Genomic DNA, 21,592 nt, shown 5'->3' with positions numbered 1-21,592 from the left:
ATTGTATATATTCTTTTAGTATCCACCCTGAAAAACAGTATTTCAGAAGTTGATTTAAACATAATAACCACATTAGGATTTTGGATTTTATTCTCTTCTACACATGACATGTATACTTAGGAATTTTAATTTTCATTATAAGAACCTATCATATTAATCATTTAAAGATATAAAAAAATAAAGTGCTTGGATAGTTCAGTACTTTACTAGAAAAGTTATCTACTGACTCCACAAAAAAAATTATAAGCAAAATAAGACAGTTCTGATTTGGGAGAAATGAAATAGTTTTTGCTTCATCTAATATTTTAAAACCCATTTGCCTATTTATTTCACCCATCTCTATTTATGCAATTTAACAGTCCTTCAAAATATACATGTTTATACAGGATTCATATTTACACCAGTAAACTCTCAAGACTTTTAATTAAGTTTTCAGTATCTTATCAAAACATGGGTAATACAGTTCTTGATTCCACAAAGCAAAAAGATGTTTCCTTAAGAAGGTCCTTGACTATTGAAGACACAATGTCTGGAAGAACATGTCATATTCCATTAGAAGGCCACCATGTTGGTCAGGATTTTTTAGAAATGGCAAGCCATATACAGTAATTTTCTCCTCATTCCAGGTTCCAGAATACCATTCATTGATAAAAGTATGCTTTTTCTTTCTTTCTTTCTTTCTTTTTCTTTTGAAGACAGGGTGTCCCTATAGCCCCAGCTGGCCTGGAACTCACTATAGAGACCAGAATGACCTCTATCTCACAGAGGTCTGCCTGTCTGCTTTCAAAGTGCTGGAATTAAAGGCTTGTGCCACCAGGTCCAGCTACAAGTATGTTTCTTTGACCACTGCTGACACATTAACTGAGCAGCTTCCTGGGTTGGTTTTAAGGTAGGAGAAGTAAAGGCAGTCTACAGAGTTCAAATGTCTAACATCAAGGCAATAAAAGAGTTTTAAAAAGCACATCAGCTATTATAATAAAATTTCCCTTAAAAATATTCCTCCATTTTATATATAAAAATATGAAAAGAGGGTGTTAATTTTTACTTTCTATTGGCAGATACTCAGTGTATGTATTTGTCAGTTATATAGTGCCAGACACTGAGGCAGGTGCTAGAGATACATTGAGGAAACAAACGCATTTTTCTAGGAAAAAAAAAAAATCAGAAGGGTCTGGAGAGATGATTTAGCAGGCAAGGGCACTCGCTGCTTGTGCTGGGCAGCTTTAGTGTCAGCTTGACACACCTGGGTTGAGGGAGCCTCAATTGGGGGAATTTCCTTCATTGGACTGGCCTGTGGCCATATCCATGGGGCACCTTCTTGATTGTTGAGTATTGAGGGAGGGCCCAGCCCACTGTGGGTGGTACCATCCCTGGGCAGGTGGGCCTGTGTTGCATAAGAAAGCAGGCTGAGCAGGGGCCAGGGGAGCAAGTCAGTAAGCAGCGATCCTCCGTGGCCTGTGCTCCAGCTCCTACCTCCAGGTTCCTGCCCTTGGGCTCCCTGATGAACTGTGACCTGAGAGATGTAAGACAAATAAACCCTTTCCTCCACAAGTTGGTAGTGGTCAGTGTGTTTTGTCACAGCAATGGAGAAACAAACTAGGACACTGCTCTTTCAGAAAACCCAGGTTCAATTCCCAGCACCCACATGGCAGCTAACAACCATCTCTAACTCCAGTTCCAGGGGATATGATGCCCTCTTCTGGCCTCCCCAGGCATTGCATGGCATGGGTACACTTAACACAAAAGCAGGCAAAACATTTGTACACATAATAAAATATTTTAAGAAGAAATTAGAAAATATTGCTCTAAGGAAGATAGGAAGTCACTAGTGGGTAGGTGTTTTTGTATACACAGACCTTGCTCAAAAAAAGGTCAAAGGAACATTAGGGTGAGAGTACATGACACTTTTCTCCATCAGAGCCAGTTTGGTCTTGAAGAGGCTTGCATTTTCTCTCCAGCTCTATGTAAAAATGTTTCAAGTAGCTTGGGTCTAACAGAGACTGAGGTATAGCTTTATCTTCAACATTACCAGTACACCTCTAGCACTCAGTTCAGTTCCTAGGACCCAGAAAATCATTTATTGTCTTCACAAAGAATGTCAACTCTGTCATATTTTTGTGTGTGTGTGATAAAGTGAACAAAAATGTGATTGATAGTAGAAGTGTAAAGCCCTAAGTGAAGCTCTACTGCTTCAGAATGGCTGTTCTAACTGTACAGAAGTGCCCCTAGATGTACGAATTTAGGACTAGGCAAGTGATTGAGTGGCTTTCTTTTTTCTTTTTTAAAGTTTTTTTTAATATACTTCATTATTATTTTTGTATGTATGAGTGTATTGCTTGCATGTATGTTAAGTGCACCAATATCATGCAGTGCCCACGGAGGTCAGTAGAGGGTGTCAGATCCCCTGGAACTGGAGTTATGGGTGGTTGCCAACTTCCATGTGGATGCTGGGAATCGACCAAGGTCCTCTGCAAGTGCAGCCAGTGCTCTTAATCGCTGCGCCATCTATCTAGTCCCCTTGAGTGGCTTTCTTAAACTAGCTAGTTTTGTGATGTTTTTATTTGTGAGCTAATTATAACAAAGTGATTTTGATTATTTTTTTAAATGCATGAATGTTACCAGTAGTATCGAACAATAGTATAGCTGCTGTGGAAAATGGTATGGCGAGTTCTCAAAAAATTTAAGCAATATATGACCATAATTCCACTCCTGGGTGCATACCCAAAAGCAGTAATGCAGGACCCTAACCAGATATTTGTGTATTTGTGTTCATAGCAGCATTACCACCAACAGCCAAAAGGTAAAATCAAAACACAAGTTCAAGAACAAATGAAAGCCTAAACACATAAAATGTATTATATAAGTAACAATGGAATAAATTTGGGTTGGAGATAGCCCAGCAGACCTGAGAAGAGACAAACAGGCTCCAAGAAGCAAAGCCAGTGACTGGAGGGTCAGCTGGCTAACTTCCATGCAACCTCTTCCCTTTGGGAGAAACATGCTAGGCACTATTGCTTATTACATATTCTTGCCTTTAATACATTGTTTCTAATGCAAATAATTGTAATAGACTAAGTAGCAAGTAAGAAGGGATTCTAAAATGCCTGCCCCACTTCAGGAAAGAGACCCAGACCATTTCACAGACAAAAGGAATGAAAAACACTGCAGCTACTTCTTGGCAGCTCTGAGAACAGAGAGTTTAGTACAATCAACAATTAACAAGACATCTACAAGGTCAGAAGATAGCAATGCTGGCCAAGTAACTAACAGCCAGCAGATAGTTCAGGTCCAGGGGAGAGATGGATAGAGGCGGGCTTCAACTACCCATGATTGGGTGGACAGGACATGAACAGAGTACGACCCTGCTTGCGTCAGAAGAACATGCCTAGAGCCTGCAGGTCTTCTATTGGCTCAGCCCATAATAGCCCAGGGAATTAACCAATCCCCAAGGAGATTACCTCAGCCTTTGCCCAGTTTCTGCTATTGCCCTATAAGAACCCTGGACTTTTATTCTTTCGGAAACTTTTTCCAACACTCAGGAGTTTCTCTCACTTTTCCTCAGTTTCTCACTTTTCTTAATAAAGTCTGCTTCTGCTTTGCTTACTCTCAGGAAGAGTTGTATCTTTAATTCTCACTGGCGTAGGAGCCACTTCCCCAGTTTGATCTTGGATGACATTGAGTGTCTGGCATCTTAGATCCTTGTACCATGTACAACTGGGCCATGAAAGATCCTGTCACTCTAAAAACTCTGCATCACTAGCAACAGGGAAAATGCTTAGGAAACAGCCAACCTGACTTTCACATAACAGAAACCCCTGTGACCCCAAGCTAACCTCTGTCAACAATGGAGAGCTGAATTTCCAACCTGAGGCTGTAATGAGCAGCTCAAGCTCACCCACAATGGTGGTGTCAAAGAAAAACTGGTAAGGATCAGGTTCGTCCCTACTAGCAAGTAACAAGCCCCTTCTCAGGGTGTTATTGGGGACCACATGGGGAAACTTGGACTTCTACTCTAATCTGACAATAAAGATATGCCTACAGAAATCAGGAGAACTGCTAGAACTCTCAACACAGCTCCAGAGTCATAAGAAACTCCCTCTCTTGGGAATGAAGGGTAGCTGAAAGGAGAGAGTAGAACTTAATCATAACTTGGAAGCAAAAGGCAATAATCATCCCCTCTCTACCACTTAAGTACTACCAAGAAAACTAGCTAAAATAGTTTAAACTGATCTAGAATCTTAAATCAAAATTACTTATCCTACCAAGAACACACTTACTATCTATTTCCTCCAAATTAAAACACTTCTTCCTGGAAGGATGTTCCTAAGACCAAGGAAACCAAGGAAACTTCCCAATCTCAGGAGGCTCACGAAATTTACAAGATTCAAGAAGCTCTGGAAGTTTGATGAGATCCCTCCCTAGGGTTACATAAGCAGTAAACAATTGCTGGGGGAAAGAAGAGTCTCTGATGGAGTGGTGAGCAAATCCTGCAAGGAGCATCAAGGATGCAGCTTTCCTGAAACATGAGCCATGCTGGAGTGGGCTTTTCAGTAACGCAGCTTCCCAAGAGTCACTCATGCTTCTGTGGAGTAACTCTCTCACCCAATCTCCTGAAGTATCCCCAATACACTGGTTTACCAAGCTAGACTAGGGTAGAATTGTTTGTTTGGTCTGTCTTTAGTGCTCTACCTGGGGTGAAAAGATACATGTTCATGAGTCCCCAGGAAAGTCATACCAATAAAATCTCAACTTGAATGAGAAAAGATAATAATCACTGGATGTAAAACAACTAGACAGAAGAGAAACTTGAAAAAACATTAAAGCAGCCACAATAAAAATCCTAAAATAAGCAGTTGTGAATATACTTGAAACCAATGAAGAAATGGAAGGTTTAAGCAAAGATATAGCAAGACTCTACAAAGGAACATTTGAATAAGAATGTCCCCCCATGGGCTCCAAGTATTTGAACATTTTGTCCCCAGTTTGTTGCACTGTTTGGGGGGTCTTAGAAGGTGTGGCCATGCTGGAGGAAGCACGCCACTTGGGGTGGGCTTAGAGAGTTCTTAAGCCTTGCCAGATCTCCAGGTGCACTCTTGCCTCCTGTGCCCGCTTGAAGATGTGACAGCTTGGCTTCAGTTGCTCCTCCTCTGGCCACCTCCTGCCACCATGCCTCTCCACCACGACGAACTGTAATTCCCCTGGAACCATAAGCTCAAATAAACTTTTCCTTCTATAAGTTGCTTTGGTCAGTGTTTCTATCACAGCAACAGAAAAGTAACTAATACAGAACATGATATAAAGAATGAAACAAATTTCATGAATGAATAATATAACAAACCAAAAGCTCGGTAGATACGGTTAATATTACAAAGGAGGGGTGAGGAAGTAATCACTGAACTGGTGATATAGCAATAGAAATTAATCAATATGCACAAAAGAAATAGGGTGGAACTGAAAATAACCAAGGCTTGAGGGCTTGTGAGCAGGCAACAAAAGACCTAACTTTCATGTTACTGCTCTTCTATAAGGAGACTATGCTATAGGCAGATCTAAAAAAGCACTCAAAGAAATAATGCCTAAAAATGTCAAAAATTTAGCCAAAGATCCAAACATCCAAATTGAAGATAAACAAATCTCAAAATAAATTCATAGAAATCTGCATCATTATAAACATCAGATAAATAAAGGAAAACAAAAACTCTTGAAAGCATTTAGAGAAAACATTTCACCGAGGGTAAAAAATACTTGAAATGATAGCAAAATTTTCATCAGAAACCATGGAGTTCTGACGGAGGAGATAATGTATTTTCTAGGTGCTTGGCAACCCAATGAGCAATCTGTCGATAGCAGACTTACCCTAAAAGAATAGCTAAACAAAGTTCTATCAACAAAATAAATAAACAAACAAACAAACAAACTCTGGGATGTATGGAAGGAAAAAAAAGTGCAATATACAAAATAAGAATAAACACGTACGTTTCTCTTCTTGAGTTTTAAAAATTATCTTCTATGGCTAAAAGAAACATAAAATCATATTTATGTGCTCCTAAAACATATGTAGAGGAAACAATTACAAAAAATGAGAGTAAACAGATGTAGAGGTAGAAAAGTATAGTGTACTTCACTTGAAGTTGTAAAATAAGCAACCAATAAAATTTTTCTATAAAAAGACATACCCCAAACATCATAGGTTAACAAAAGAAAAAAATGCTCAAATAATGTTATGGAAGAAAACAAATTCTAAAAAGAGAAATGGCAAATATAAGCTCGAATATGAGTAAGAACATTTAATTATATCCATGAAGCTGGGTGTGGTGGTGCACACCTTTGATCCTAGCACTGGGGAGGTAGAGGCAGGTGGATCTCTGTGCATTTGAGCCCAGACTCATCTATACAGTGAGTTACAGACCAGCTAGCTATAGAAGACCCTGTCTAAAATAAACAAATAAAACAATCATATTCAATTACATTAAATAATTGCATTAAATATAAACGTTCTAAATATACCAACTGAAGACACTAGCAGAAACAATTATAAAACAAAATCTAACACAAAAGTCAAACAGCTTGTAATGAGTCATGAAGGAAATGCAAATCAAAATTACAGTATGATTTGATAGTTACCAAGATGACTAAAATAAAAAGGAACAAAACGCTGCAGTAATGTGTACTAACCTCCAAATATGAGGTAAAGCAAAAGAAGCAAGACAGAAAAGGCCACACACTGGAAAATTTCAATGATATGACACAGCAGGTAACACGACAGAACAGATTAACCTGTGTCGTGATGAGGGAGGGGAGAAATGTGGAAACCACTTAATGAGTATGGGGTTTTGTTTTGTAACTGAGCAAAAGTGAAGAGTGTATCACCCTGTCAATATACAAAATGCCACTGAATTGTAGATTTTTAAATGGTTATTTTTCTGTTACGTGAATCTTATTTATATGCTTTGCTTATGTTTTTGCTCATGTATAGTCAATCATAATTTGCCCTGTTAAAATTCAAAACTAACAAAAACAAAACTGATTTTCAAATTTACCTTGAATTAAAGCAGGCACAGAGAATAGCAGAACTGTACCAAAAAAAAAAAAAAAGTAAGACTCTCTCACTGAGCATATTGGTTACTTTTTTTGTAGCTGTGACCAAAGTACCTGAGAGAGTACCTTGCCAGAGGATTTACTTTGGCTCACAGCTTCAAAGGTGCCAGTCCATCACAGTGTGGAGCGTGGTGTAGCGGAGCAACCTTCATCATGGTGGTCAGGAATAAGAGAATGGGTATAGGCAGGAACCCCCACAGACCTGCCACTACCCCGACATACTTTCTCCAATTAGGCACACTTCTGCTTCTCATCACCTCCCAATAAACAGTATCATATTAACAACTCACTGAGATTAATCTATTCATTACATCAGACCTCTGAAGATCTAACACTCTCTGGAAACATCACAAATACAACTAGCAATGTGCTTTACTAATATCCAAGGCAATTTGCAATATAATTAATTTGACAACCAAGACAAACCATCTCATTGTCAGCTTAACACTCAAACACATCTCCTTAAACCGTAAAGCTCTACTCTTGGCTTCAAAAAGTCTCATATCTATTTCACAATGTAAAATGCATTTGGCCCACCTGGTCAGTTCCCATGATGGAATCTGAGCCTGTCATATACTGCCTGGCCTCCCAGCCCTTTTAAAATCTGAGTGGAAACTTCCATTTTGTATGCCTGTTTGGTGGTTTGACTGAGAATGTCCCCCATAGGCTCCAAGTATTTGGACATTTTGTCCCCAGATGGTGGAGCTGTTTTGGGAAGACTTAGAAGGTGTGGCCATGCTGGAGGAAGCACATCACTGGGGGCAGGCTTAGAGTTCTTAATCCTTGCCAGATCTCTAGTTGCTCTCTTGCTTCCTGTGCCTGCTTGAAGATGTGAGAGCTTAGCTTCCACTCTTCCTCCAGTCGACTATGCTGCCATGCCTCCCTGCCAAAATGGGCTCTTGCCCCTACAGCATCATACAGACAATGTCAATGTTTGCTCTCAGCTTAAGCACTAACTAGACCCACCTGGACCATGCCTGCAGAGGCAACTGAGTGTCTAAGCTGCTGAGCACAGTGAAGCAAATCTTGGGAAAACGCCTTTCTAGGTAGCTCTTTTTGAGCAGGGTGCATGACAGACATTCACTTTTCAAGGTCAAATCTTTTAAGCAAATTTACTCTTTTCTAGCATTGAGGCTCTGATGGATGGGGTCCTGCCAATTCCTGAGACGCCCTCAAAGCATCATTCCTGTTGTCCACATGTTAAGCGCTAAGAGGTGGTGGCTGCTGATCCCCTGCCCCCGTTTACATTTAGTCAGTCAGTGCGCTCTGTGTGTGTGTGTGTGTGTGTCCATGCCACAGTGCACATGTGGAAAACAGAGGGTACTTGGAGTTGGTTCTCTCCTTCTACCATAAAAGCTCTGAGGATTGAACTCAGGTCATCATCTTGGTGGCATCCCTTTACTGCTGAGCCATCTTGCCAGCAGCTTTCTTGGCTTCTTTTTAAAGGCATCAATCTCTTTAGAATCCATACCTTCTTTAGCCCCACAGGCTTTTCTAGTCAAACTTCACATTTTTCAAATTGTTCTGCTCTGATTTCTGTTCCCAGTTCTAGCAACTTGACTAATATTATCCAGTAATAATCATACCACAGCCTGAATGCTGAACTGTCTTCAAATCTTGACTGGATTTAGACACCCAGAAGACACCTCTGGATGTGTCTGTGAGGTTATTTCTCCAGGGGGTTAATGCAGGAGAGACTACCCATCCATGCCCAATATAGACAGCACTATCCCTTGGGCTGAGGCCCATACTAACTAAAAAGGAAAAAGAGAGAAAACATGCTCATCACATTCCTCTTTCTCTGCTTCCTGATGATGGACACAATGTGACCAGCTGCCTTCCTGTTTCTACTGCCATACCTTCCCTGCTATGAAGGCCTGTATCTCTCCTTAATCAGTCAAAGCAAATCTTTTCTTAGATGCCTTATTTTAAGGTATTTTCTCACATTAATGAGAAAAGTAACTAATACAGAAAACTGGTAACAATCAGTGGGGCCATTTCTATGATCACCCTGTTAATGTGGTTTCTAAGCCTTTGGGTCTGGTTTTCAGGAAGAATATGGAAGAATTTGGAGCTGCAGACTAAAAAGCCCTAGAATGCTATAAACAGAGCTTAATGGGCCATCCCAGTGGTGTGGAAGACCAAAGTGCTGAAAGCAGTGTGGAGAGTAGAGGCCTGGTTCCAGAGACTTCGGACAGAAATGAGGGCTCTACTGGGAACTCGGTTAGAAGTAATCCATGGTACATTCTGACAAAGAATCAGGCTACATTCTTCCTGTGTCCTGAAAACAATGAATCTGAATTCAAAAGTAATGAACCAATTGTTTGACAGAAAAAAATTCAAGAGAGGGTAGTATCCATGCCTGTGGCACAGCTACCGCCTTAATCAGATCTACTGTGAAAGCAAGCAGAAAGATACAAAAAACATGCAGCTCAGCAAGGAAAGTGAGAGCCTGGCCCCACCTCCTACAGCTTCCAAAGATCCTTCCCAAATAACAGCACCAACTGGGAGCAAACATTCAACATATGAACCTGGGGGAGGCACCATTTTATATTCAAATCATAATACTAAGCATTGGGCTAATAAAATTAGTAGCAATAAGACATGATTTATCAAACATTAGGACTAAAGAGTTAAAGAACATTCAACTCTCTAAATCAGTTCTGTAGGTGAAAATATATCACAATAATTTCTAAAAAAAATCTTATTCTATAAATAATTTCCAAAAGCTGAACACTAAAACATACAAACTTTTTAAAATGTGTGAGCTGTAAACACTATCTTAAACAAAAACATACTTTTAATCTATGTTATAGTAAGATGTAAAGTTTAATACAACATAAAACATTTTTTAAAAGACTATTATGGTTTGGAAGTAAAATGTACCCCATAGGTTCAAGTATTTGAGCAGCTGGTACTCAGCTGATGGTGCTGGCTTAGGAGGTTGTAGATCTTTGAGGTAAAAGCCCAGGTGGAAGAAGCAGATCTCTAGGGTGGGGCCCTGAGCTGTATAAAGCCCAGCCCCATATTCTGCCCCCTCTGTTTTTGGTCTACCTAAATATAGTCAAACAAGCTCCTGAACCAACAGCCTCCATTCCTTCTCCGTCATACTGACTGACTGTATCCTCAAACCATGAGCCAAAATAAATCCTTCCTCCCTTCAGTTACTTCTTGTCGGATATTTTATCACAGCAACCCCAAACGTAACTAATATAAAGTCACACCGCACTGTAAACTTCCTGGAAGACAAGACTTTCAAATAAAATGGCATAGGGAGGCTGAAAATAAAAACACAGCAAGATATAAAGTGCAATACCAATGAAAAGAAAGCAGGATTAGCTCTACTAATGTCAGGTAAAAGAGAACGAAATACTTTTTACAAAATCAGAGAAGGCCATTTTATAATTATAGACAGGTCAGTATACCAACTAGACACAGCAATCCTACACGGGTATGTACAAGACAATAGAACTTAATGTAAAGCAAAAACTAGTAAAACTAGAAAAAGAATAGAAAAACCTACAGTTAAAATTGGAGACTTCAACAGAACTATAGAAAGCCTCAAAAGCACTCTCAAGACAGGTGTGGTGGCACATGCCTTTAGTTCCAATACTCAGGAAATAGGCAGGAGGATCTCTGTGAGTTTGAAACCAGCCTGAACTACACAGTGAGTTCCAGCGAGGCAGGGATATACAGTGAGAGCCTGTCTCCAAAAAAGACAGACAAAACCCATTCTCCACTAATGGGATCTAATCAGCGCTTATAAAACAACCTACTAAGAACAGCAGGAATGCACACTCATTACAAGTGCCTATGGGACATATATTAAGAGAAACCATGTCTTGGGCACTAAACAAACCTCAATAACTCTAATAAAAGAAATGAAATAAGAAGGTGTTGCCCTGCAGTAGGCTCAAACTAGAAACCGATTAGAGAAAGATAGCAGTTAAGTCTTCAAACACAACATAAATGACACACTCCTCAATAATTCATGAGTCATAGGAAATATTAAATGAAAAAAATGTAAACATCTGAGGAAACATGAAAGTACAACACTGAAATTTATAAGGCACAGCAAAATCAGTGCTGAAAGAAATCTGACACTCTACACAGTGAAAAATCAAGTCTGAGCTAGAGAGATGGCTCAGTGGTTAAGAGCATTGGCTGCTCTTGCAGAGGACCTGGGTTTGGTTCCCAGTACTGACATGGCAGCTAACAACTGTCCACAACTCCATTTCCAGGGAACCTGATGCTGTCTTCTGGTTTCCGTGAGCACCGTTTGCATGTGGTACACTTATATACGTGAAGGCAAAACACTCATACATAAAATAAAAACACATAAAAACAGTTTTAAAGAAAAGCCAAGTCTCAAATCACTAAGTCCACACCTTAAGGACAGAGTACTACAAAACAAATCCAAAGCAAGAAGAATGAAGGAAATTCTTATAAAGAACAGAAAGCAATAAAATGAGAAAAATAGGCAATAAGCAATGAAGCAAAAAGCTACTTCTTTAAGAGATCAGTAAAGTAGATGGGAGAAAGGGAAAGCATCATTATCAGGCACTTAACAGGGGATATTCCCACAGACTCAGCAGGCATGGGAACTTTAATAGTAGATTATGAATAACAAAGGAACACTATGAATCCACACTCAAACTTCTGACAACTTAAACCAAAAAGACTTAATTTCCCCATTTATAAACTATCACAACTTACCCACAACAAAGTAACCTTATGAGTCTTATAAAACATACTGACTTTATATGACAAAAGAAATCTCCAAGCCCTGCTGGTTCAACAGAGAGTTCAACAAAGTATTTAAATGGACACCTGTTCTATACAATTTCTTACAGACAGATAGGAAGGAGATTGACATGGTTTACACCTGTAATCAGAGCACTTGAAAGGCTGAGGCAGAGGGATTGCAGAGTTTTAAGATCTGCTTGGCCTACAGAGTAAATTCTAGGCTAAACTAAAGAGACCCTGTCTTTAAAAATAAGTCCAAAATCCCTACAACTTCAAGGTGAAAGATACAGTACTTCCTCCCTGTAACTCAAAAACCAGGTGTCTTGTGACTTTTCTTCAACAGAGTGCTGCAGGTTCCAGCCAATGCAGTAAGGCAAAAACAAATAGTATATGAAAAATCCCAAGGAATCTATTTAAAATACTCCTAGAACAAGTTCAACAATGTCATAAAATATAAAATCAACATAGAAATCAACTGTATATTGTTTTTAAACAAAACGCATTACTGGTGCTGGAGAGATGGCTCAGTGGCTAAGAGCACTGCCACTCTTGCAGAGGACCTAGCACCCCCTTGGCAGCTAACAACCGCCCATGACTCCAGTTCCAGGGGATTCGGGGCTCTCTTCTGATCTCTGTGGGCATTTCAAGACATGGGTGCACTTATATACATGTAAGCAATACACTCATACACATAAAATAAAAATAATAAATAAAATATTTTTAAAAACCCAAGAAAACGCAGTATGATTTCTACTTGCTCAAAACACAGAATCATGTATTGGCATTCTATGTGATAGGTTAAATATCAACACTGTTCCATTTGGAAACTGATAGACCAGTACTGAAAATAGCAGCAAAATGTTCTAGGACTTAAAAAAATTAGCTTTTACAATAGATCCAACTAAGAAGCTTGCAACTATTTACGTGAAGCATTCAACTGTGAACACTGTTGATTTGAATGTTTAACATCAATCTAATCAGTTGCACTATAGATTATAATTTTCAAACTTTGCAAATTTATTGCATTCAAAAATCACATTTCATACTAGGAAAATACAGCTCGAATATAGGTTTATGAATACATTTCCCAAATCTAGGTTAGACAAGGTAAATCACTGACAATCTATCTGGTCTTATACTTGCTGTTTTCAATGCTAGACAATTAAAATAGGACATTCAGTGCCACTCTTGATGTTTTACAGTTGGTACAAACCAACTGTAAATGTTAATGATTCCATTTATCATTATTAATTAAACTCATTCAGAAATAAAGTTACAGAAGTTTAAGACATTTCTTATGAAGCAAGCCACTTAAAGAGGTAACATTTATAAGATACGCTCAAGTTTGAGATCTTCACATATACTAGATATAAACAAAGTATTAAGCGCGGCATTTTTCTTTCCTATTTTATTACTATTTGAGACAGGGTCTCACTATGTCCTCCTGGCTGACTTAGAACTGGCTATGTAGATCAGACTGGTTTTGAACTCACAAATCCACCCACCTCCCTCTGCCCCTCAAGTGCTGGGATTAAAGGCATGCACCACCACATCTGGCTCTAAGTGCGACATTTTAAAATCTCCTATATCAGAATTTTCTATTTCCTGATTTTGCTGAAAATTGCATTTCTGCAGAGGCCTCACCAGACCACACTAGCTAAAACAGTACCCTTTTCTGTCTCTCTGTTCTTACACTTACTCAGATCTCATGATCCTATAAACCCTGCAAATAGTGCACAGTTCACCCAGTAGAAATGAGACTATAAAAATCAGTAACTGTTGCTGGGTGTGGTGGCATATGCCTTTAATCCCAGCACTCAGGAAGCAGAGACAGATAGATCTCTGTGAGATGGAGGCCAGCTGAGTCTATATAGTGAGTTCCAGGCCAGTTGGGGCTCCAGGGAGATGCCGGCTCAAAAACAACCCTGCGCGTGTGCACACACACACACAAATCAGTAACTATGGACCCCTTATCCCACAATAAGCCTCTGTGCCCCCTTATTTCTTTGACCTCATTTCCTGCCATTCACCTAGCTTGGTTCTGCTCCCATTGTGCTATCCTGTCTACACACTGATTCCATTTTGACTTTAAGGCACCTGCTAGTCTGTCTACCAGGAATATGTATTCCCCAGATTCCTTATATGAATAAGCCTTTCACCTAGTTCAGGTTTTTGCAAATGTTGCCTTCTCACTTAGGCCTACAACAGGACCCACCCACTGGAATGATTAAGACTCTTCATCTTTCCCATCTGCCTCATTCTCTTGATTTTACTTCTATCTTTTATCAATTTCTAACACACTCTCATTTATACATGCACATATTTATTGGTCTTTTCTTTTTTCTACTGTCTGCCCTCTACCCAAGTATGGGTGAGGACTTTTGTCTTGTTATTGAATCTCAAAAGTCTCAAATAGTATTTAGTGCATAGTAGGAGGCTCAATAAATACTTGAATAAATGGAGTAAGGGAATGAATAATCTAATCAACAATTATCTAATTTAAATTTAATCTCAATGATATACTGAAAAATGAACTCTACTACAAATAAATTATCTTTCACAAACCCTGATGCCTATATACTTGCAGCTATCTTGTCTGCAGCAACCATCCTCTTCCGCAACCCTCACATCTGCTCATATATATAATTTTCCAGGCCAATTCTAGCACTAAAAGCAGGTCTTTAAATCATCCTTCTCTCTTCATTTGTTTCTTGAAACAGAGTGTCAGTATGTAACCCCAACTGTCCTGGAACTTGCAATGTAGACCAGGCTGTCCTTGATCTCATAGAGATGTACCTGCCTCTGCCTCCCTCTGCTGGTATTAAAGGTGTGTGTGCCACCATGCCCAGCCCTCATCCTTGGTCTCTCTAAGTCTATGGGGGGTGTGCCCCCCATGTACTGCCTATGCACCTCTCTTTATTTTTCCCAAAGCCTCTTTATCTGTATTGCAATGATGATTTACATATTTTCTTCCAAGACCAACTTATGAGCTCTGTGAGAACCCATGTGTTTTTGCTTTTTGGCATGTAACTCACAACACATAACAGTGGCAGGACTCAATAGATGCTTTGTGTGTAACTAGAACTATTTCTTAAAGTCTACTAATTTAATGATAAATCTTCAAATTTTACCTGCTGCTTGTTTCCTTAGTTTTTCAATCTCCTCTTTCAGGTTTTTTATTTCTAAATCTTTGCTTGCTGTTAGTGGACCATCGATAGATGAATACTGCAGAGCTTGAACAGTCTGTGTTGACTCTTTAAAAAAGAATAGAAGAATGACAGTGATACACTTAAAACATTTCAACTAATGCTAAAATAGTTCTTTATATAAAGCTATTTCTACAGTTCTACAGACCAGAACATCTACTTATTAACAAAGAGCTTATGAACACATTTAAAGCATAAAATTTCATTACATATGTTTAAAATTTCTAAAATATATAAAGATACAGATCTGAATGACTCAACTTTCTAATATATGAGGTTTTCTGTTTTCAGATTATAGATAGTGCAAAGAAGAGAACATTAGGAAGTAAGGTTACAACAATCCAGATGATATACAACCTTAGGCCTTCTTCATAAATGTGGACATTAATGTGAGTGGGATGGGAAGTTATTGGGCGTGTGGATAAGACTGAACTACAAATTATCTAAACTGTGTTTGTATAGAATTTTTTTGGCCATTGTGCTGAAACAAACTGTAGAAAGATGGTGGCACTGGCAGTAGAGATACAGCACATGAACCAGTCAGGAAGTGATTGCAATAACACAGATGCGAGGTGATGGTGGTATAAAGCAGGGTAGGCACAACACAGTGAGTGAGAATCAAGTTCTGACCTGTTACAGTAACAAAGATGATGCACTGATGGATCAGGTATGGGATGTAAGAGAAATAACTACATGGTTTTCCTCCAGAGAACTGAAAGTGTGGAGTGTTCTAGAATACTTTTAACATTCAGAAGTCAAAAAGTTAAGGCAAAATCAGCGAAAGAGACTGAGAAGGACTATCTGTGATGCAAAAGGAGCTCAAGGGACAAAAGTGACCCAGAAGCCATAAAATTAAAGTGTTATATAGAGGGAAGAATGCATAATTGAGCCAAATGCTGTTGACAGTTAAAAAGAAAATGATCACTGGATCTTACAAGGTAGGCAAAGGAAGAAAAGGGGAAGGCAGGGATGGTAAGGAGCATTGACAGTAAAACTGATATTAGTCAGCATGGGGTGGGTTTTAAGCAAACTACCTTCAGCTGCATATGCTGTCAATAAAAGCAGCTGGATACACAGAAAGGGAACAGCAACATTCAGGGTATATGTGAAGGTGTGATCACTAACCACAGAGTAAGAAACAAGGGTGTAAAAGGAACAATGAAGTGGGATTACAAGGTTATGTGAAATTGTTGATAATGGTGGAACTGAAGGAACACTGGAGTTAAAGCATCAAAGTCCACCAGAAAAATTATAAGCAGGATACTACGGAGGACTGTCTCGAAACACAAATTAATAAAGTATTGTTTTGTAATTGTAAGATAATTTCTTGCTGTCCCCAAACAGAGTGGAAGAGGTAAAGACCAAGATTACTGCAGACAAAGACCTAGAAATTAAGAATCCTAAAAGTTCAGCATGTACTTTTTATTTTTAATATTTATTTATTATTTTTATTTTATGTGTATGCGTGTATTTCCTGTAGGTAAGTGCACCCATGTCATGCAATGCCCATGGAAGACAAAATAGGCTGTCAGATCCCCTTGAACTGGAGTTACGGACAGTTGCTAGCTGCCATGTGGGTGCTGGGATTCGAACCCGAGTCTTCTGCAAGAACAATCAGTGTTCTTAACCACTGAGCCATTTCTCCAGCACCAAAAAGTACATTTTAAAATCATCAAAGAGAGCCCACCCAGGTAAGTGTAGCTCTTACACTTCATCAGAGAAGCTTCTTTTTGTACCAGATGGAGAATATCACAGAGATCCACAACAGGTCAAAATGCAGAAATCAATGACTGTGGAGTTCCTATCTCTAATCAGTACATCTACAATGCAACCCATACACCTAAGGCTCAAGGAACATCTGGGAAGAGGGAGCAAAAAAACTGTAAGAGCCAGAGGACCAGGACACCTGCTGCCAGATAGCATCTTCTAGACACAACAAGGAAGTTGCCTAAACAAGAGCTGCGTAATGACTACACCAGTTGAAATGCCAACTGGATGAGAGAAATTTCACAAGGGACCACTTCTAGATGCAGAGCTGCAGGGAATCAATGGTTGCTCAGAGAGGGAGCATCAGTTTACTTCAGGGACAAGCCCCCGATAGGTTATCAATCCCAAGTGCTCAGCCCTAAACAGACGTACATAAGAACACTACTAAATGAACTCAGTAGGTTGTGTGTGTATGGTTTTATGTACACACACGTATTATATATAACCATAATAATCAAAGAGGTCACAAAACTGAAAGAGTGGGGAAAGTGTGGGAAAGGTTGGGGGAAAAGGGTGGAAATGATATAAATATAGTATTCATGTGAAATTCTCAAAATAAAAAAATAATAAATTAGGAGCTGAAGAGATGGCTCAGTGGTTAAGAGCACTGGTCACTCTTGCAGAGGACCCGGGTTCAGATCCCAGCACCCACATGACAGCTAACGACCATCTGTAACTCCAGTTCCAAGGGAACCGATACCCTCTCCTGACCTCTGCAGGCACTGCACTGCATGCAGGCAATACACTCATACACATAAAATAAGAATAATAAAGAAAAGATTTTTTTTTTTGTCTTTTTGAGGCAGGGTCTCCCTGTAGCCCCAAGCTGTCCTGGAACTCACTATGTAGACCAGGCTGGCCTAGAACTCACAGAGATCTGCCTGCCTCTACCTCCTGAGTGCTGGGACTAAAGGAATGTGCCACCACGCCCGGCAAGAAGAGATTTTTTAAAATTAAACGATCATCAGAGTATGATGTGAACAATGTGTAAGGGCTGAGCATGTAAGATGAAAATCCACTAATGCGCTATGTGAAGGCAAGACGGGTCCTTGTTTTTTCTGACAGTTCCATTCCCCTGTCCCCAGAGGACACAAACATTGTTTTGTTATTTACTGTGTGATTTCTACACAAATGGTACTTTCATATATACTTTTCTGTATATAGCTCTATAATTTGACTTTTTACCACTTACAAAAAGTCCTCTTTTAAAAGATAGAACAATTCCTTGTAATGCAGTTCAAAGCACTGTAACATCAAACAAGAAAAACATTACACTATTTACCTTGAAGTTTTCTACTAAGCTCAAGTTTTTCCTGTTCCAGACGCTTAATTCTTCTTTCATAAGCTTCAGTTGCTAAGTTGTTATCTAGAGTCCTCTGGACATTTACATCAAGATCTAGTGAGGTGGGACCAGCTGTGACTCTTAAACAGCTTCGATCAGAAAGAACACTAAATAAAAGAAAAACATAGGTGGGTTTACAATGCAATAAAATTTGAAGAAAAAGAGATTTAAAATTCCACATATAAACCAAAGATTTGAATATCTACAATAAAATCTAGAATTACATAAAAGGACTATAAAAAACACTTTCTGCAAAAGTTATCAAAAGCTACTTTTGGAAGTATTTTTAAATGGAAACTGAAATCCCTCAATCATCTTTAATTTTAAAAACAAAAAATAATAAAACGAAATTTGCTGAAGGACTATTAGTTTAAAACAATTTGATGATTACTGAAACAGTAGTCAAAACCACCAGCCATGTGTTTTTGTTAGAATTTGAAATTCAAAACTTTAAAGTTGGGTGTTTTTCTGAATGTAGATTAAAGTTATGTGAGATGGTGGGCATTCATCAGTGAACTAACCAGACAAAATTCTTTGTCAATGGTTTAAATTCTAGTGACACGGATAGAAATAAGATTATATTCAGTACAGAGAATTAACTGCTAAAAAGAAAACATGGCGAGGCAGGAAGGAGAGAAATGAAGTCCTGAGGCAAGAAAATACAAATTTAGATGAAGTCATCAGAAAAGCTATGCTTGTGAAGCAACAGAAAAGTGTAAAACACCAGTAATGGCAACATGAGAAGAAAGTGCCAGAGGCCTGAGACAAGACTCTGGGTGAGAAAAGAGGTCTGTGTGGATGGAACTGAGAAACTAAAGAGTAGTTGTTGAGCAGGAAAACAGTCAGAAAGGTAAGAAGGAGTCAGCTGCAAGGGGCCATCTAAGAACTTTGGTTTGGAGTTAAGAACACAAGGTAACTGGAGTTGGAGAGCAGAGGGGACTGGCCCTGAGCAGGGAAACAGGTCACGGCTTACCTGTTAATAGGACAATTTTGATAGATGTAGAGAAATATAAGAAAGGAAGTTATAAATATATTACCTCGGTGGTTAAGGCAGATTTTAAGCAGAAAAGAACACTATAAAGACACACTTAGATGTCATGGGAGAAGTCCAATGATGGGGCCCTAGAACACTTTGATATTCAGAAATAAGGGAGATGAGAACCAGTTTAGAGACTGAGAAATGGACAGAAAGGTAAAAAGACTATCAGGCAAGTAGCCTGGAAGCCAAAGTAAGTATTTTAGTGGTGTAGGGCTGTGGCAAAGAAGGTGAAATAAGGCAGCGAGTAAGACTCCGACTAAGAAATGATCACCACAACTAGTAATATAAGAGCCAACGGTGGTGCTAGTAAAAGCAGTTTGTGTGAAATAACTAGGGAACAAACCTGAATTAAGTGGATTCAAGAAAGAGCAGCCTGAGAAAAATGCACAGTAAACACTAATTTATACGGCTGAGAAATAACTGGTAATATTACAATATTGAGAAAGGCTCTGTATTTCAAGATGACGAAATAACTACACATCTGGTAAGTTGGTTGAAAGGATGTGAGATGCAGATTAACCCATAAAGGGGAAAAGGTTATGGCATAAAAGTGAGCAATGTATTATGCTAGGCAACAGGGATGAAAGGAATCAGCCTTAGCTAGGCATCTTCATGGTCCATCCTTGAAAAAGAAGAGCTTATGTGAGTCCAAGGGGCCCAGGGGAAAAATGCAATGACAGGAACTTGGAGTATGTAGTTGGTGTCAATCCTCAGCAATGGGGGAAGCAAGATCTTCAGTGGAGAATGAGGAAGACCAAGGTTTCAGAGGCAAGAAGAAAGCATGAAATGATCACCTTGGAACAGACAGGACAGAACAAACCAGGATGACTCATTATGAGCCACTCAATAGCAGGGGAATTAAGGCTAGTGAACATCAACTTAAGAGTTAGTCTAGGTGGTAAGAGCCACCTTGAACTGCTTAGGTTCAGACAGAAAAGTGGATTGTAATGATCAATGTTTACTCAGCAAAGAAAATATAGCAGATGAGAGAATTGACGTGGTACACAGAGAATGATTACAATCATTCATAGTGGAACTGGACAGGGAAGAAAGAGAGACTGAAAAAAGGCGTGAGGAGTAAAGGATGGTAGGATCAGTGGGCTGAGAACTGTGGAGCTGGTCATCTCTAGAGTATTTATACATTGCCATGGTGCTCCCTAGTTCCTGCCCTGTTGCTAAGGGTTAGGTGCTCAGCTACTTATCCTAGTCCTTTCCCTCCAAAATGAGTTGATTCTTAGACATTTTTTTCATTTGTAATAGCTAACTTTTTCCAACACTGAGTTTGTTTTATTTTAAATTTATAAGGTGCTGTCACATTTTTAAAGGTTCAATTTAATTTGTTACAAATTATGCAAATTGCATTGAATTCTGAAACTTACCAGCTACTAGTATATGTAAAACCAACAAATGGTAGATGATGGCCAGAAAATGCAGTATGTGTTGGTGGGGGCATTGTTTCCTAAGGAAACAAAAACACAGCAATCTGGTAAAAAATAGTCTAAGAGAAATTCATATCTGACTTGAACATAGTACCTAACAGTAAAAAGTGAAACATAATTAACGTAAAACTTGCATTAAAACCAAGAAAATAAAACAACCGAATAAATTAACAGTTCAAAATAAGGCTAAAAAGACAAAACCCCCAAAATTTTAGGTTCTTATTTTCTTTTTCATTTTTATTGAGCTTTTGTACATTTCATATAACAGTTCTTAATCAAATTTAGACTCTCCTCTCCCACCTATCTCCCCCCAATCAGACTCGTGTATTCTACCATACATGTTAAGTACTAGCCAGTCAAGCATTTCTACCCAGATGTTCTTCAGTGCAAATTCATCCACTGGAAGTCTAGTTAGCCTATTGGTAAGTTCTGATTTTCTTACATTTTAACTTAATATAATCAGTGGTTCAGAACAGAAATCAATATAACACGCTGGCCTTGCTATGACCCACAAGCTAAGAATGACTGGATATTTGGCTAAGTCCTCTTGTTCTGCCATTTGTCTCAAGCAGAGACAGCCTCAAGCATGGAAGACAACAGACTTCCACTTTCATTCCCTACCAAGTTTGTCACTTTTGTGACAACACTATTGATACTAGGTACTGAGTCTTCCAAATCAAGGTTCCTCCTCGGCCAGCAAAGTGCTGGTTTTGACATCCCAGAAAAACAACCAGGCAGACAATGGGGTGAAAGGTAGGGGGTTGTGATATGTATGACTTTAAAGTTCAGGAGCTTTTCATGAATAAATACTTCTCTATTTCCCTTTGGTTAATATATTAAACATGGAAATGGTTGTTCTGACCATTTTATTTTCTAGTTTCATGGTTGGTTTTAGAGAGAAGGTTGTAATCCCCTTCACTTTGCAATCATGAAATGTACTTTTTAAAAAAATATT

The 21,592-nt window shown here is 38.9% G+C and overlaps 1 protein-coding gene across 13 annotated transcripts in view; it reads right to left on the bottom strand.

The window, feature by feature from the left end:
* The window catches only part of Cdc42bpa (CDC42 binding protein kinase alpha), a 311,536-nt gene that overhangs the window by 134,450 nt on the left and 155,494 nt on the right, over nucleotides 1-21,592 (bottom strand). For all 13 annotated transcript variants that reach the window (XM_008822349.3, XM_008822352.2, XM_008822356.2 and 10 more), the window contains exons 9-11: nucleotides 20,578-20,657; nucleotides 18,100-18,266; nucleotides 14,976-15,098 (exon numbers count right to left, since the gene is read on the bottom strand). In XM_008822349.3, the coding sequence (XP_008820571.1) occupies nucleotides 14,976-15,098; nucleotides 18,100-18,266; nucleotides 20,578-20,657 (370 nt within the window). The remainder of the gene's footprint in view (nucleotides 1-14,975; nucleotides 15,099-18,099; nucleotides 18,267-20,577; nucleotides 20,658-21,592) is intronic.

This window comes from Nannospalax galili, unplaced genomic scaffold (assembly GCF_000622305.1).
Source record: "Nannospalax galili isolate Female #2095 unplaced genomic scaffold, S.galili_v1.0 scaffold1508, whole genome shotgun sequence".
Classification (NCBI taxonomy): Eukaryota; Metazoa; Chordata; class Mammalia; order Rodentia; family Spalacidae; genus Nannospalax; species Nannospalax galili.
This window is presented reverse-complemented; position numbering and strand designations above follow the sequence as displayed.